General features: G+C 37.7%; 1 protein-coding gene across 14 annotated transcripts in view; it reads left to right on the top strand.

Moving 5' to 3' along the window:
- The first annotated feature begins 1,101 nt into the window (after window positions 1–1,101).
- ncam1b (neural cell adhesion molecule 1b) overlaps window positions 1,102–17,352 on the top strand; it is a 134,575-nt gene continuing 118,324 nt past the window's right edge. For 7 of the 14 annotated variants that reach the window (XM_047390646.1, XM_047390636.1, XM_047390645.1 and 4 more), the window contains exon 1: window positions 1,103–1,431. In XM_047390646.1, coding sequence (XP_047246602.1) covers window positions 1,380–1,431 — 52 coding nt within the window. In that variant the 5' untranslated portion in view covers window positions 1,103–1,379. Of the gene's footprint in view, window positions 1,432–17,352 lie in introns of all 14 variants that reach the window. The other 7 variants (XM_047390642.1, XM_047390643.1, XM_047390641.1 and 4 more) reach the window with 2 other exon arrangements.

The following is a 17,352-nucleotide window of genomic DNA, read 5'->3' as shown; positions in this document are numbered from 1 at the left end:
AGATAACTGGTTGATCACATTATGGAATTCACATAAGATTATCAAAATTGTAATAACAGATTGTAAAAAACATTGCTTTTTCTAATTAGTCTTAATTTTAGCTCCAAAATCCAAATGGTAAGGCCAGAATTGTCATCAACTCTCAACTGGAATGTAGAAATGCTTTTTACACCTTATTGAATCTATACCATGAAGAACCAAGACTCTTTAGTAATTATGTCCATTTTGTTGCAAATTATTTCAATATGATTCTGGTAGAAGTCAGTCTTGTTTCCAAAAGTTGTATTTATTATTGGAGTGTTTACAGAAATTCCAAACATTTGTATGAGATTAATTTGTAGATATCAACCCAATATTAGAGCGGAAACACAGTGACTTCTACGTTTCAAATACAAAATACACAGAATAATAAAATTACCGAATACAGTGCAAATTTTTACCGATAATGTTTAATAGTCTTAATGTTTCTGCACCACACTACTTATCTGACATGCTTTTCTCTTACAATCCAGTTAGGACTCTTAGCTCAATTTGTCACTTGCTCTTAGAGGCCCCCAGATTAATTCTTGTGGTGGCCCCTAAACTCAGGAACAGCCTACCTTTGAAAATCAGAAAACAACTGATTATTTGAAGTCTCTGCTTAACACAAAATATTTTCAATGACTTTCAACTCTAGCTAAGCCGGATATCTGTGTGTTATGCTTTTATTATATCTGCTTATATTGATTATTTTGATTTTTTTTTATTGTTTTATTATGTAAAGCACTTTTGTCAACTGTGGTTGTCTTTTAGTGCTATACCAATAAATTTGACTTGACTTGACTTTGAAACCCATCACATATCTAACAGTTTAGTGGGTCCATAATACATATGTAGTTCACAATCCAAAACTATGAATAGCTTATTTCAAATAATAATTTTTAAATAATTTGGAAGGTGTAGCAGGCAAACACTTCATTAATATTGTCCTGAACGGGGATTCCCCATCATCATTAACATCATCATCGTCCTCCTCCTCATCATCATCATCACAGCGCCTGTCTTTGAGCCCAGCGCACTATTTAGCAGCGGCAGATTCTTCACTCCGCCCGCGCGGAGTAATCCGAACGTGTGAGAAGGCTTCACTTGTCAGTCAGACTTTGAACTGTGCACTGGCGCTCATCACTGCTTATCTCTGACCGCTGCTTGTCATCAAAGACGCTGGCCACTGACACTTAAAATCGACGAGCTCAGATGTAAAGATTAGGGTGAACAGTTGCTAAGAGAGAGAGGGAGAAAGCGAGAGAGGAAAGAAAGGGAAACCCGGAGAGCATCACTAAGCAGAGCGGGGATTAAACGTTTGCTACGCCGTTTAACGTTCACGTTACTCGGGAGTTGAGATGGTCCAGACCAGGGATGTTTTTTTAGCCTTGCTTCTTGTGGGCTGTACAGGTAAGAGTCTTTAGCGTTTAGTGTTATTTCTGGAATGTGTCGTTGAATACCCCAGTCTATTGCCATTCTTTTTAATTGTGGTCCAGGACCTCAGGCACTCTCTTGCCTCCTCCGCCCGCAGGCACTCTTTTTATTTAGCAGGTGCGACGGTGACGGTGCTGCGACTGCTGCTAATTAGCTTACAGGCGAGCTGTTTGTCTGGTAAAGGCAGCTTGCTGGCTAGTGTTTTACGTTGCTATTTCCATATCCACACACACACACACACACACACACACACACACAACTCAGCTGGCTGCTAATATAACCGCTGCTCTTCGCGTGGCCAGCCTCTGCACGCTGACTTTGCATTATTGCACAGTAAATAAATTATGATGCAGTGGGATTCAAGTCGTGTGTAAGGGCGTTGTTTGTATTGAAGGGTGACTCAGGGAATATTGGGGTTTGTGTTTGGAGAGTCGTGTCTATGTGGGCCGTTGCTCTCTGCTCAGATGGGACTTGTTTGTTGTTGATAGATGATAGTTGATAGTGATGCTGGGCGCCCTGTTTGTGGACACAAACACAAATCCACGGAAACACTCACGCTAAGCTTCCCGGGCTGTGTCACTATCTCTTAGTTAAAGATACAAACTGTGCCAAAACAAAAGAAACCCCGCGTTCGACATGCACCTGTCCGTTTGCAGCACGATGGTGGCATCCTGGTTGGCAATATGAACATCAAGGGTCTGTCAGGGGCAGTCGTGGGTAATACTCAAGCACAGCAAGCACAACTTCTACTCTGAATCATCTGTTATGTAATCTGATGCCACGATGCAGGTTTTAAAATGCGATCCTCTTAAGTTTTTAAACGCGTCCATACGTAAGTTTAATTGAGGGAGTTTGTGTGAAATTACATGCTAATGATATTTGTACGCCCTCTTCTGATTAACGTCAGTATTTTCTGAAGTGTGTGGTGCCTTATGTTTGAAGTAGTGCTCTTGGCTACACCAGGCTCAGGATTTTCCGTGGGTTAGCCTTTTAATCCTTCATGTACAATCCTATGTGAAGCGGTGTTCCTCGGGCTAGAGAGGAAAGCGCAGTGGGAGTGGAGCTCTCACTGCATTGTCATGGTAATATAGCTCATTGCATAATTTTGTTTTGTACAATATGAAGGAAAAAAGTCTTACTGCAAGAATCTTTTGTTGAGTATTACCATGTGCACTTATGTAAATATGTGTAATTCTCATATTGAGAATGATTTAGAACCAATTTCACTCAAACCCACCCTTGTAATACCACATAGCAATTTGCTGACTAGGTCTACTTGTGAATTTTTTAATATAACTTTTTTTCTCAAGGAGGGATTTGCTGAGATGTAGAAAACATGTGGTTTCTCTTCAGCCTCTGAAGATTCAGTTTTTTCTTTGAAAGGACAGAAGCCCTGGAGCTATACCTGGGTCAGAAATATACTACATTATATATTTATTTAGTATAATATGAAAAAAAAAATGGTTAAAATCTTATCTGGCAGTATTAATCAACGTACATGAAGTGATTACAAATTCAATTAGTATTGCGAAGCACATTTTTAAATTTTAATTAGGACTAAATAATGTAAGTAAAACATGGCATTTGCAACATTATTGGTAAATTTGAAAAAATTTGCAAAAACTTGAAATTGAGAGACATTTATAGAAACTGAACTCTTAATCAGGACAGAAATCATCCTTCAATGACAGTTAAGTTTAAAAAAAATTATAATGGTGATTAATATTAGCCATATTTACCAGACTTTATTTTTGCAAAATGTATATGTGAATATCTTTCAGGAAGTATCATTGTAAATGTTTAAATATGCTAATTTAATGTTGAAGTTCTTAAAAAGTGTTTTCTCTGGTAAGAATGGGAAAACAGTCTGTCATCGAGTCATGCTTTTACTTTGAAAGCGGGTCCACAAACGTAAATATCCTAATACTTAGTACTCCAGCAAACTGAAGTACTCACTCAGTTAGTCAACAGGATATAGTAAACCTTTACGATTACCAGGCCATCTAGTACCCAACCCAACCCAACATGCCTAACGTCTTTAACAAAATGACAAAATTTAGTTGCTGCTAGCATCTCCTTTTGAAAACCAGGCAGCCATAATAAGGCTTATCACCTACTTCCTAGAGGCTTGACCTCTGCCAATAGGCGAGAACCTGTGGCGGTGACGCTGGTCCAAACCCCCCCCCCCCCCCCCTGTCTCTGTCCCGCCCTGTTTTTACATGTCCAAGATTCATGTTGAGCCGGAAAAGACAATACAGCGACGGAGAAATGCAAAAACAAAAGACGTAAATAAATGGGCTCAGGGAAACATGTTAGGTAAGAAAATACAACATGGATATATTATAGGAGAAAATATATCGGTGTTTAAGAATTACAAGGACAGTAAAACTATTTGCAAAATCATATACTTGTCATAGTCCGAGGTTGTTGTGGACCAAAGTGCAGAGGCAGGCGAGAAGATGGCATGTCGAGTTGAAAGATGATTTATTAAAGTCAAACTCCGGCTTAACAGAAGGCAGGCAGGTTGTAACAGAGACGATACAGGTGTCCAGGTCTGACAGAGTAACAACGATCAACAGGGAAGTTGACGAAACAAACCAGCGTGGAACAAAGAAAACAGACCAACTAATATACAGAGGGAAATGAGTGTGGAACAATAGGCAGGTAATCAGTGGAACAGGAGACTGGTGTGACATGGCTAGTAGGGAGGCTGAAGGACAGGTGAAACTAATCAAAAAACTAAACCATGGGAGAAGGGACTAAATAACAATCTCAGAGAAACAGATCTAAGAAAACTATAACAACCTGGGAAATAAGAACTAACAAAGTAACCTGAAGACATAGAGGAAGATCTAACTGAAAAGTAAACAAACCCCAACAAATACTGACTGAACTAACTGGGAGGGAAGCAGAGAAAGTGATGACCTAGAATAAATGCAAATTAAACGTAAACAATAAATGGAACTAAGTATAACGGCAAACAATAACTAAAAGCTAACCTATCAGAAGGAACTGAAACAATAGAGACTAACACGGGGAAATAAACTAGGGATAAGGCTGGGAAGAACTACAAATATAAAAGGGAAACTAACACTGAGTAAATAACAACTGAAGGGGAACTAATGACAAGAGGAGGAACAGGGAAACTAATAAACTAGAAGAGTGCAGCAAGAACAAATAACCTAACACTAAACAAGCACAGAAACACTAAGCGAGAAAGTAAACTAGAAAACCCAAAGAAGCAAAGAGAACTATAATAATAATAATAATAATAATAACAATAATAATAATCAGAGGAGAAAACCATTCTAAGTAATAAATAAAAGAGAAAGCAACCACCAATGGAACTATGGGCGAGGGGAGAAAGAACTACTAAAACTAGGAGGCAGAAGAGAGAACAAAACTATCAGGAAACAGAAGGAATAAACAAACGTAACTACTAAACCCAATAGAATAGAAACACCTAACTGAAAAGTAAACAAACACAAAACCACAACAAAGTCCAAAATGGCAGATCCTGACAATACTGTTGAGAAAAAAAGAGATGTTTTAAATACATTTGGGTGGTTAATAAATATGAAAGAAATAAAAAAGGCTAGGAAAAACAAGACGGCAAGAAATTAATTTGTATTAAAGAAAAAAATTAAGAAAAAAAGTATGGTTGGAAATTAGTGGTTTAAACACAAAATAGGCATAATGACACAGAGATACTGTAAATTACAACAGTTAAAGATTAAAATATAGTTTTGGCCCAGTAATTATTTGTGTTATTTGTTTTATTTCTGTATGTATTCTTAATTATGGCGAGGTTGGTCCTCTATACTTTGGTGCCCATGTTGAATCTACAGTGAAAAAAATTATGATGTCAAAAACGAATTATAGACGTCTCCGTAATGAACAGAAAAATCAGTGTTCTCATTACAGCAATCAAAACCTTTTTCTGAATGTTGACCAGCTTTTTACTTTTCTAATGGTGTTTTAGCATTTTATCTTTAGTGATTAGACCCAAATATTTGATCTTGGAAGGCCTCTTTGCCATCACCCTAATCTTTAGCTCTCTCCAAAGATTCTCCATCAGATTCAAGTCTGGACTCTGGCAGGGCCGCTCCAAAACGTTAATATTACTTCCAGTCAGAAGATGCACGTTTGTCTTTGTAAAAGATAATACGTCAATCCTAAATCGGTCGGGGGTATGAGTAATTTTGTTATTTACTGTATGAATTTAAATTAGGAAATATATAGAAAAATAGTAGTATCTAAAATTAAGATGACCCATCCATATACTGTGTTTTTCATGGTTCTTGTTCTGAGGCGGTCCTAATGCTGAAAAAGCTTTGAAAAATCCTTTTGTGTTTGTCTACAGCAATATAATATAGTTTTCCCACATCTCAAACTATGTTTTAAGTGACATCTAATCAGTGCAGAATAATCTAGTTCAGATTTGACCAGTGTAAGCACTTTAAAATTTGAGCTAGGGAGGATCAAATGGAGTCTAGATTCTTCAAAAACACTGAAGGACATAGACTTAAAATTCTATATTTGTATTTTGTGGTATTTACTGTGATAGTGATAAAAGTGTGTTTAAAATTAATTCGCTTATGTACTGCTCCAGAAATTCTAACAAAAAATATCCCTTATCAGATAGGTTTCTTTGTTACACCAGTTACAGTAAGTAGTGGAACCTTTCCACTAAACAACACAATAATTACATTGAATATTTTTTTAATAGATGTATATTTATTAATGCTCTCTTGGAATCAGCACTGGAAAAAATTGTTAACACAGTAACAATTCCAGCAATATTTAGGTTTAGGTAAAGTTTAACATCATCATGATAAATCACAATAATGATTTTTACAATGATGCAAAAAAAATGCTGTTGCACATTCCTAGTCCTTGCCAGTGTTTGTGTACCCCTGTATTTTCTTGCAGTCCGTAAACTATGCCAAACCCAGGGGGGCGCCTAGTCCTTGACTGGATATGACAATAAATTATAGCAAACTGTTCAAGCACAAATGATGGATGGCGAATGAATTGCTTGTGTCACCCCTGATGAAAAGCGCCCTGGCCTGTGAGCCATATTGTTTATATTGAAAACTACCACTGATCAAGAAGAGTAAATCACAATATAGGGAACAAATATCTCATTTGTTAGTGTACAATTTGATTTAGATGGGCAAATAATGTTGACACTGTAAGTTATTCAGTATATAATAAACATTTATGCTTTCAATGCATAATGTAAAATCGACAGTTTTACAATTACTAACCAATTATCATTCAGTATATTTCAGTGCCATTTAATGTCAGTATACAGTGTATTTGTGCTCTTCATTGTTCTTGAGATCCTTAAAAAGGAGATGCTTTCCTGGAATATTTCTTTTGTGGAGCTAAATCAGATTTAATTATGTGGTCGATTACATTACATTTTTTCTTCAGTTCTACCCTACTGCCGTCACTGATCTGTCATTGCACAAACCAAATGTTCCATCAAATTAAATTTTGCAATATTTGAATGTAGTATTAATGCATCAATGTTAGCAATAGTCATTTAGAATGAGTCGGATAGCCGTAAGTAGTTGAATGTAAATGAAATAAAATCCCCATCTTTAAACTGCCGATTGTAGGGCAGGGCTGGTTGCAGCATTAATGACTGAACTGAGATTGAGGAGGGATTAACCCTCTTTCTGTTCCCTGTCGTGTAATTGATCCTCTTCCAACTGATAAGCGGTATGTTGATTCATTTTCAAAGATGACTTCTAGTCTGAGAGAATGAAGCCAGACTAGATAAGAGATTAGTTATAAATGTCTTTAAACTGTGGGACATCTCTGCCTCTCACCATATGGCATCTTTGAATAGGAGAAAGCAGCTTTGTGCTTTACAGTAGGGTTGGTTCACTGAGGCTGTCTTACATCATCAGTCACATGAAAATTATGACGTAGCTCTGTGCTGCTTCGTTTTCAAAGCAAGATGGAAGCAGGCTGACTTACAATAGCTCCAGCCTTCCTTATGACTGACTTAGTTTTGTGAGGATGGAAACCAGTGCTGCCATAAGGAATGGCTGCAAGTCCAGCAGCTCAGATTTGACAACGCAATTATTTCAGAGTAGCATGCATATCATGTGGAGGCAAATATAAACTACCATAGATCTCTCTAAAACAAACCAGCAAAGCATTTATTTTAATGTAAAGATTTAATGACTTGTCCTTGGCAAACTGTTTTTCTGTTAAATACTTAGCGACTTTGGAATATTTTCCTTTGTCATTTCATAAATGACAGTTGGGGAAAAAATCATTCAATACTCATTTTTGAAAGCACAAAATCAGCTAATTTCTCATTTAAACAATAATGTTAATTTGTTATCTGGGGACATGAATTGCAAAATAGTGAAGGCTATAAATGTTATAATGTTCAGTATTTGTTTATACTTATCCCTTGACCCCATGCAAATAAACAATATAAAAAACAAAATGTTTCATTTTGATCATCATAGATCTGTGACTGATTAATACAGCTTTTTTAACCTTTCACTGTGGCAGTACTAGGCAAAAATACCTTTAGCTTATCATTTAAACAATACTTTTGTGTCAACCATGAGTGATGACCCCTACACCAACCTTGCAACAGAGACATTACTCTTTGCGCTTTGCTTTTCAGCTAACTTTGCCAAACTAAAGATATTTTGCTTTCTACTGTTTCTACTGTCAAACACAACTCTAAAACTGAATAAACTACCAAGGAATATAGACACACAACAGTTAAAGTATGAGGCAATATCAGTGGAACAGCCACCAGTTGTCATCAGATACCCTGGTATTTAATAGATTAGGCCACATTCAGGGCATGATTACAGGCAGATCTGTAAAATTAAAATAAAAATCACTTAAATGGAACACTGACAACATAAGGTAGGCTAGAAGATCTCAAAAAGCAAAATGAGATGCCCTAATCTTTAGAAATTCAGTCAGTCAGTCAGCTTTTAGGAAACTAATATTTGGACTGTCGACACAAGAGTTGACAGTTTTTTGAGCGTTTAATGACAAACAATTCTGCAAAGAAGAGTGGGTCAGAATTCTACAGTGACGTAAATCTCGCTGTCAGTTATCAAAAATGCTTGACAACAGTTGTTGCTGCTGAGGGACGCCAAATCAGTTACTAGGGTGGTTGGGTAGCAATTACTCTTTTACAGCACTGTAGGTGACCAAGCTCAGTTGTGTATAGAAAAATACACCCAACTGGCTAAATACAGGTCCTTCTCAAAATATTAGCATATTGTGATAAAGTTCATTATTTTCCATAATGTCATGATGAAAATTTAACATTCATATATTTTAGATTCATTGCACACTAACTGAAATATTTCAGGTCTTTTATTGTCTTAATACGGATGATTTTGGCATACAGCTCATGAAAACCCCAAATTCCTATCTCACAAAATTAGCATATCATTAAAAGGGTCTCTAAATGAGCTATGAACCTAATCATCTGAATCAACGAGTTAACTCTAAACACCTGCAAAAGATTCCTGAGGCCTTTAAAACTCCCAGCCTGGTTCATCACTCAAAACCCCAATCATGGGTAAGACTGCCGACCTGACTGCTGTCCAGAAGGCCACTATTGACACCCTCAAGCAAGAGGGTAAGACACAGAAAGAAATTTCTGAACGAATAGGCTGTTCCCAGAGTGCTGTATCAAGGCACCTCAGTGGGAAGTCTGTGGGAAGGAAAAAGTGTGGCAGAAAACGCTGCACAATGAGAAGAGGTGACCGGACCCTGAGGAAGATTGTGGAGAAGGGCCGATTCCAGACCTTGGGGGACCTGCGGAAGCAGTGGACTGAGTCTGGAGTAGAAACATCCAGAGCCACCGTGCACAGGCGTGTGCAGGAAATGGGCTACAGGTGCCGCATTCCCCAGACCTGGGCTACAGAGAAGCAGCACTGGACTGTTGCTCAGTGGTCCAAAGTACTTTTTTCGGATGAAAGCAAATTCTGCATGTCGTTCGGAAATCAAGGTGCCAGAGTCTGGAGGAAGACTGGGGAGAAGGAAATGCCAAAATGCCAGAAGTCCAGTGTCAAGTACCCACAGTCAGTGATGGTCTGGGGTGCCGTGTCAGCTGCTGGTGTTGGTCCACTGTGTTTTATCAAGGGCAGGGTCAATGCAGCTAGCTATCAGGAGATTTTGGAGCACTTCATGCTTCCATCTGCTGAAAGGCTTTATGGAGATGAAGATTTCATTTTTCAGCACGACCTGGCACCTGCTCACAGTGCCAAAACCACTGGTAAATGGTTTACTGACCATGGTATCACTGTGCTCAATTGGCCTGCCAACTCTCCTGACCTGAACCCCATAGAGAATCTGTGGGATATTGTGAAGAGAACGTTGAGAGACTCAAGACCCAACACTCTGGATGAGCTAAAGGCCGCTATCGAAGCATCCTGGGCCTCCATAAGACCTCAGCAGTGCCACAGGCTGATTGCCTCCATGCCACGCCGCATTGAAGCAGTCATTTCTGCAAAAGGATTCCCGACCAAGTATTGAGTGCATAACTGTACATGATTATTTGAAGGTTGACGTTTTTTGTATTAAAAACACTTTTCTTTTATTGGTCAGATGAAATATGCTAATTTTGTGAGATAGGAATTTTGGGTTTTCATGAGCTGTATGCCAAAATCATCCGTATTAAGACAATAAAAGACCTGAAATATTTCAGTTAGTGTGCGATGAATCTAAAATATATGAATGTTAAATTTTCATCATGACATTATGGAAAATAATGAACTTTATCACAATATGCTAATATTTTGAGAAGGACCTGTATATGAATGGCAAGCAGAGTTTGAATGCATGAAACCCGAAATATAACAGCCGACCAAATATTGGATCCAAACAGCCTTTGCAATTGCATTATTGCATACATTCATATTACAATGGCAATTGTGATTTGATATATTGTGCAGCTCTATTTAAGACTAATAATTTCTAAAAAGGTCTTGTTTTTACTATAAAAAAGTCAGCTGAATAAAAACCTTCTGCAGAATAGACAGATGAAAATCATTTGCTGGAGACATGAAAGCAACTTAAATTTTCATCCAGAATAAGTGAAGAAGGAGCATGGGGGACGTTGGGAATCATTCTAGTCAGGACATGACTCTTTGGGTGATGGCGACTGGAACAGACAGATCCAGGTCTGAGAGAGTTCAGAGGAGATTTGTTGCCTAAGGAAACTAAATAGATGACATTACATGTGCACGTGACCCCGTGTGGCAGTGCACGAGGAACATAAACATCGTCTCCTTAGGGTCTTCCTGGCAGAGGGAAGATAGGCTATGGGATTAGTGGTTGTTTGTAAATGATTAGCCTCTGTGGTGGTGGTATCCCTAAGTCCAACCTTTGAGATTTATATTAGGGATCAATATTAATAAGGTTTAATTCATGAGTGTAGAATACATTAAATCCATCACAGAACAGAAGGACAAGGGAGAGGATTGTTTTTTCTTGTGTGTGATTAATGAAAGTCTGCTGCAGCGGCTGCTTTTTTGCTGTCATGTATTTATCTGTAAATGTGATTCACCTGAGCTGTGGATCTCTGCAGCTCCTCCAGAGTTATCATGTGTTGCTTGGCTGCTCCTCTGCTTAATGTTCTCCTTGGCCAGTCTGTCAGATTTGGTGGATAGTCATGTCTTGGTAGTGCTGAGTTGCACCCTGTTTCTCTGTGTGCAATTGGTTGCACTGGGTTTTACTTAGATGTATATGATTAAAGGGAAGTGAATGCAAAGGCACAACACACTTTCTGAATTATTATTTGTAATCATTTTTTAATAAATATGGAATAATTGTGTTGGTCAATCTGGGGATGGGCAATATTGGCTTGAGATTTTATCATCATGTTTAATGGTATTTCTTGCAATAACATAAAAACTTAAAAAATCCTCACTCTTGTTAGTGTAGTCAGGACCACCTAACCTGAGAACAAGTCAATATCAAGGTAAGACAAAGACTTTCTGGGAGGCGAGACCAAGTCCACTTCAAAGATAAAACCAGTGTCGGCCCATTTTCAAAACTGTTGCTATAAGATCAAGGCAAGGGAAGGCAAGGCAAGTTTATTTATATAGCACATTTCAAGATAATTTAAAGTGCTGTACATGGAAAAAAAAAAAAGATATAATAGGAAAGGTACATCACAGTACTTTAATGTGGCATAAAGGTAATTAATCATCATAATGTAGTTTTTGCTTCAAGCAAAAATCGGCCTTTAGCAGCTCAATATCAAACTACCCTATAACAGAGCTCCAGACCATCTGGTTTCACTGGTGCGCATTTTTCAGTTGGTTGTACTGCCACAATATTTAGGCCAATCCAAACCTGTATCCAAGCAGACCCTCCACTACATGCCACTTGTCCAATATATTTAACAAGCTGGTAAAAAGTTAAGCAGATAAAGCAGATAACTGAAGAGCCCACACATCCAGCTAAACATTGACTGACTTGATTTGACTGATTTGCGACAGGGAAAATGAGTGAAGGTAGACTTAAATTACTTAGCAATTGTTCATTCTGCATGTTGTACAAACAGAAAAACATCTATGTATTTGCACTTAAAATGTTTCAAGCGCAGTGTTCAAAGTTTCATAGTAAAAACCTTTATTGGGTGCATTTGAATGCAGACGGGAGTTTCACAGTAAGATGCAGGTTAAAAAGGATGTCGCAGCTATAGTCGTGACTAGTCTTGAGAAAATTCCCTGAGTCCAACACATCTGAGACCAAGATTGTGTAAATATGATCTGAACACCGGTCTTGAGACCAGGACTCAGACCAAGTTGGGAACTAAAGTTTGTGGGGCTATTGAATCGCAATCGTCATCAACATCACAGTATCATTGTGTGCGAGGTCCTAACAGGAAAGGACTACTTGGATTCAATATTTCGAAGGATATTTGTTTTAAGTGACTGGCATTCCTGCTCTGCATATCAATAATGTATTGGGGCTGTTTAATGGATTCAAACTGCCCTTAATGTCCACACAGGTCGTGACAGAGGAAGGGATGTTGTGTAATGGTAAATGTCAGGAATAAGTATCACAGTTAAAAATTTTCCTGTCGCCCTAATTTTAATATTTATTGATACTCTTATCGAACGAACAATGGAAAAAACAAACAAAAAAAACCCCAATCCAAATACTGTGAATTATGAGGCTTTGCAAGCATCCTGGATTTACAATCACCACTAAACGGTCTGATAATTATCCTCCTTCTGGTGTGTCAGTTAAAATACGCTGAAGTCTGTGGTTGTACCATAAACACTTTTGCGGGACACTGCATCTGTCTAGTCTAAAAGAGGAAGCATATATTTAAGAAAAGTGATGCTTTGTCATATCGACAAAGAGCCCGAGCTTTAGCTTTTCCATTTCTTTGCGTCTGTGGTTGGCTGACGTGCGATGAGTTTACTCTGTATATTACTTTACTCAAATATAATGCACAGTTAAAATGGAACAGGCTGTTTTTGAGGTTTGCTCATTTGCTAATTCAATTACCTGCATTCTGCCTCAGCTGTTTTCTAATTTTAAAAGCTCCAGAGACCGTTAAAAAATTCCACAGTGGTGCACATCACCTCCTCTCACATCTTTGTCTATTTCCTGTATGGCACTGGTTTCATTAAACCTGATTCTTACTGAAGTTATTAACTTCTGTTGTCGCTGGAGACTTTTGTCTGCCAACATTCAATGAATCAGTTGTAAGTTCTTTTCACTCTTTAATGTGTAGTTTGGTCCCTAGCAAAATTTGATTAATTTGTGTGTTTTAGGCAGTTCATATTGCATAAAAGCCATCGGATTTCACAGTAACAGATTTGAGGGGGCTGCTTCTACATAGGCGTTGAAAAGAATGACATTGGTTAAAACAACTTCATCCAATTCCTTCCTGCTCCTGTTTACCAATCCTTTATGTAAATGCTTGGAGTACTCACAAAATGTATTTGCTTTTCTCTCAAAGCTATCCACTTGCAAATAAAGACTAATTTCCTATTTTGCAAGGGCCATAATAAACTGAGAGCACCTTCCCAGGCTTCATGTAGACTAAACTGAGTCATCACAACCTTATCTGTGGCCCATGTGACCCTGAAAAGAGGAGGTGAACCTATAGTCGTGCCACTGTCTGCAATGGAAAGAACTACAGCCCAGTTTACAAGTAATACAGATGAGGCTTATCAGCTGAAGCTCACAGTATTTCTGAGCCTAAAGTATGTCTGATTAAGAAAATTGTGTCCTATCTTTCTGTAATGAAGCAGCATTCTGCTGGCAAAGATTTAGCTATCATTTTCTTTTGTGTAGTATGAAGGGAAGCAGTGTGTGTTCATTCATGCATGCACATCATGGTGCATTCATTATTGAAAAACTATAGGATGCATCACTATGCATAGAGAATGGGATATTTGGATTGTTATGCCTCAGGCATTTTTATGTAGTCCATAAAATGTGCCACCCTGTCTAATATTACAGTTCTCTACAGATTTGATGATTGCCTGGGAACTTAAAGATGATTCTGTTTCACACAGTGATAAGGTGTTTTAAATTATCTTCAAAGGGGTCTAAGCATTCAGAGATAAATTGGGTATAATTATACAATTCAGCCTTTTTAATTTGAGTTCAAATAGAAACAATTTTAGCACTTAAAAGTTCTGTTTCCTTTAAGTGTTTTTTTTTTTTACTTACAGACCTTACATCTGCTAACACTGAACAGATCAACTGATCACCCTGTTAATGTTTGATCCAAAAAATAAATGATAATTAATAAAGATGTAGGATTAACAAATGACAGTGACGAGATTTGGTAATATGATTTAAAGAACATGCAAAACAGACCTGGAAGTAATGTTACTTCCCTCCAGGTCTGTTAATATAAATATGTTCATTACACACAACGTCAATTTTCTGTTGACAGAGGAATATTTTTTTGGTAACACAATCCTGACATTTTGACTCCAGATAGAAGTGGATTTGTACATGGACATCTGATTGAGCTGTGTATCTTTAGTTTAGGGCAAATAGTAAACTAAACATAAACTAAAACACTGAAAGTGAAATGGCCAATGCGTGCTTAGAAATATCAGCGAAACTTAAAAGAAACTGCAAGAAAAGGAAAAAAAACTGCAAAGCTATCTTGCACAGGGCATAAAATGGACAGAGATTTACTCAGTCTTGAGTATCGGTAGAAATCTTTTTTTGTGGAAAATCTCTGGTTGTAGGACTAAATTGGTCTTTGGTCATTCGGGGTTACAAATGCACCAACCACCAATTTAGCACTTCCCTGACCAAAGACAGCCTATGACAAACAGCATGAGAATGTTTCTTTAAAAACAGCATTGTGACTATTGCTGCAAGAGACATCTGAAAATTGTCTTCTTATGTCCTGCCCCAAATGCTTACACATCTGTCTCCTTTTCCTGATACTCTTCACCTTCTTTTCAGAGTCGAACTAACTTCAGTTCAGTTTGTCAATTCACATGTCGTCTCAAGGCACTGTACAAAGTCAATTTAGTCGAAACATACAGATTTCAAGTCGGGTACATACATTCCAATTAATTCTAACTATCAAACAGTGCAGTCAGATTCAGTTTATTATTCAAATTGTTTAAAAAGTTTTTCTGTCCAAGAAAGTGCAGCAGATTGCATCGAGTCGGTGACTTGCAGCATTGACTCCTCCTGGATGAGTATGTAGAGACAGTGGACAGTCACTTGCATTGACTTTGCAGCAATCCCTCATACTGAACATGCATGTAGCGACAGTGGAGAGGAAAACTTCCTTTCACCAGGAAGAAACCTCCAGCAGAACCAGGCTCAGTGTGAGCGGCCATCTGCCACGACCGACTGGGGGTTTGAGAGAACAGAGCAGAGACACAAAACAGTGTTCACACCCAACTGGTATCGATTAATCGTTGCTCAGAAATTCCCATTTTGATCTGTCTGATGAGATTTTGCTACAGCAACAAGCTGTACAATCTGACATCTTTCATTGTGCATTGTGACAGGAGTTACTAGTTTCTAGGTTTTATCATTTCAAGCTTGTTCACGTTGTGTATGGTTTTTAAACAATCGAGATGTTTAAGAGTCTTTATTCTTTGTCACAAAACACTTCAAGCCAAGACTCTTTTGTAGTATCTTTGTGATTTCTGAAGGGACTGAGGCTAAGGGGGGTTGAAATCAACCTGTATATGTTACACCTAAGCCCCACTAAGCAAGCCCATCAAGGATTAAAGTGTAAGCTGCCAATCCAGCCATTAGTTTTTAGAATGGGAGATGGATGACACACATTTTTGGTTGGGTTCCACTCTTTCCCTACTTCTGTAATGAAAGATCACATCTTGCCTGAAAATAGCGGCCTTAATTGGTTATTGAGAACGCAGACTTCTGTTTACCATCGACTCATTATTCGCAAAAGATGGTCTTACACTTAAGACTTTGCTATGTCTTTTTATATCTGAAACTCAGCCTCATTATTTATTTAAAAAGATGTGCAATATGCAATGCGACTTCTTACAAAAATGGAGGCCTTAATGGCTAAAAGAGAAATTAAATTACAAATACATTTTCTTACAGCACAGAGTCTAATAGTCTTATGAGGCGATACTGGCTCAGTAGTAAGAGTAGTCGTTCTGCCAATTCGAATGTTGTGGGTTTAATTCCAGCTTCCTCCTGCCTCATGCTGATGTGCCCCTGGGCAACGCCTTTAACCTCAACCTGCCTGCCGATCTGCGTATCGGTGTATTAATGTGCGCAGGTTGTGAGTTCGATTGGATGAATGTGGCTGTAGTTTAAAGCTGTTTGAGTGGTTGGTATGACAGTAAATGTAGTGAATTTGTAGTGAACTTTTCCAATTTATAAAAAATAACATAAAAATGAAATATTCAGTACAAAGCCAGCTTTGTACTGAATAAACCAAGTTAAATTACAGCAAACGGTTTTGCGTCGGCTTCAACTAGTCTTGTTACAGGGTAGTCTTGTTGGCCCAGATCTATTTCTATTTCGACATTCTCTAGGAATATAAATTGAATTATATTATATTTTTCTGAATGTTAGATAATTAATTCTACCCAAGTGTAGGGAAGAAACGATGCCCACTTGTTCTCTCAGGTTAGAGATCTATTGAAGTTTCATCTTTTGATGAAATTCAGATTCTATGTGCAATTCTGCTGACTTGCTTCACAATATCTGGCAGCAAGTCAACACTCTAGTCAAATACTGCAAATTAGATCTGCAATGTTAAGAAAGATGATATTTAGACTCGAATATAAAATGTGCAACAAAACATTTTGTGTTCCTTTTGAAACACATTTAGTACAAAGGCTTTAATTTATAGTGAATATGCCATTTCTCTGATAAGAATATTATTTAAAATTTGACTGAAACATAACGAAGCAGAAATTGTGTCAAAAAAGTCAGTAACCTAAGTAGTGCAGTCAAAGTCATTCTGGAAAGAATTAGGGTATTTATAACAATCTAATTAGATCACTTTAATAAGACACAATCCCCAGGGAAGAGTTGGCAGCTACAGCATGTGGCTTTTCCATTCAACATTCAGGATCCACTTTGAAATGGTAACAGTGATTATTCCATTAGGTTCTGTGTCAGCCGTCAGATATATTTTAATGCTAAACTTTATTTTTATTTTGAGTGGTACTGGTGAATGTTAATGATTCATATGGAACAAATTGCCCTCTCTGTATTTTCTGTGTAATTACACACATTGCCCTCAAAAACAGCAACAATTTTTTTTTTTTTTATTGTCTTTTTTCATATATGTGTGTCCTCTCAATAAGATGGTGTAACACCATCCGTAATTATTGATAACCATTGTAAGGATGTGTAAAAGGCTTTAATATCTTTGGGTTTTGTTGCAGTAGCAAA

This window comes from Girardinichthys multiradiatus, chromosome 18, assembly GCF_021462225.1.
Source record: "Girardinichthys multiradiatus isolate DD_20200921_A chromosome 18, DD_fGirMul_XY1, whole genome shotgun sequence".
NCBI classification, from domain to species: Eukaryota; Metazoa; Chordata; class Actinopteri; order Cyprinodontiformes; family Goodeidae; genus Girardinichthys; species Girardinichthys multiradiatus.
Note: the sequence above shows the minus strand (reverse complement) of the source record. Positions and strands in the feature narration are given on the sequence as shown.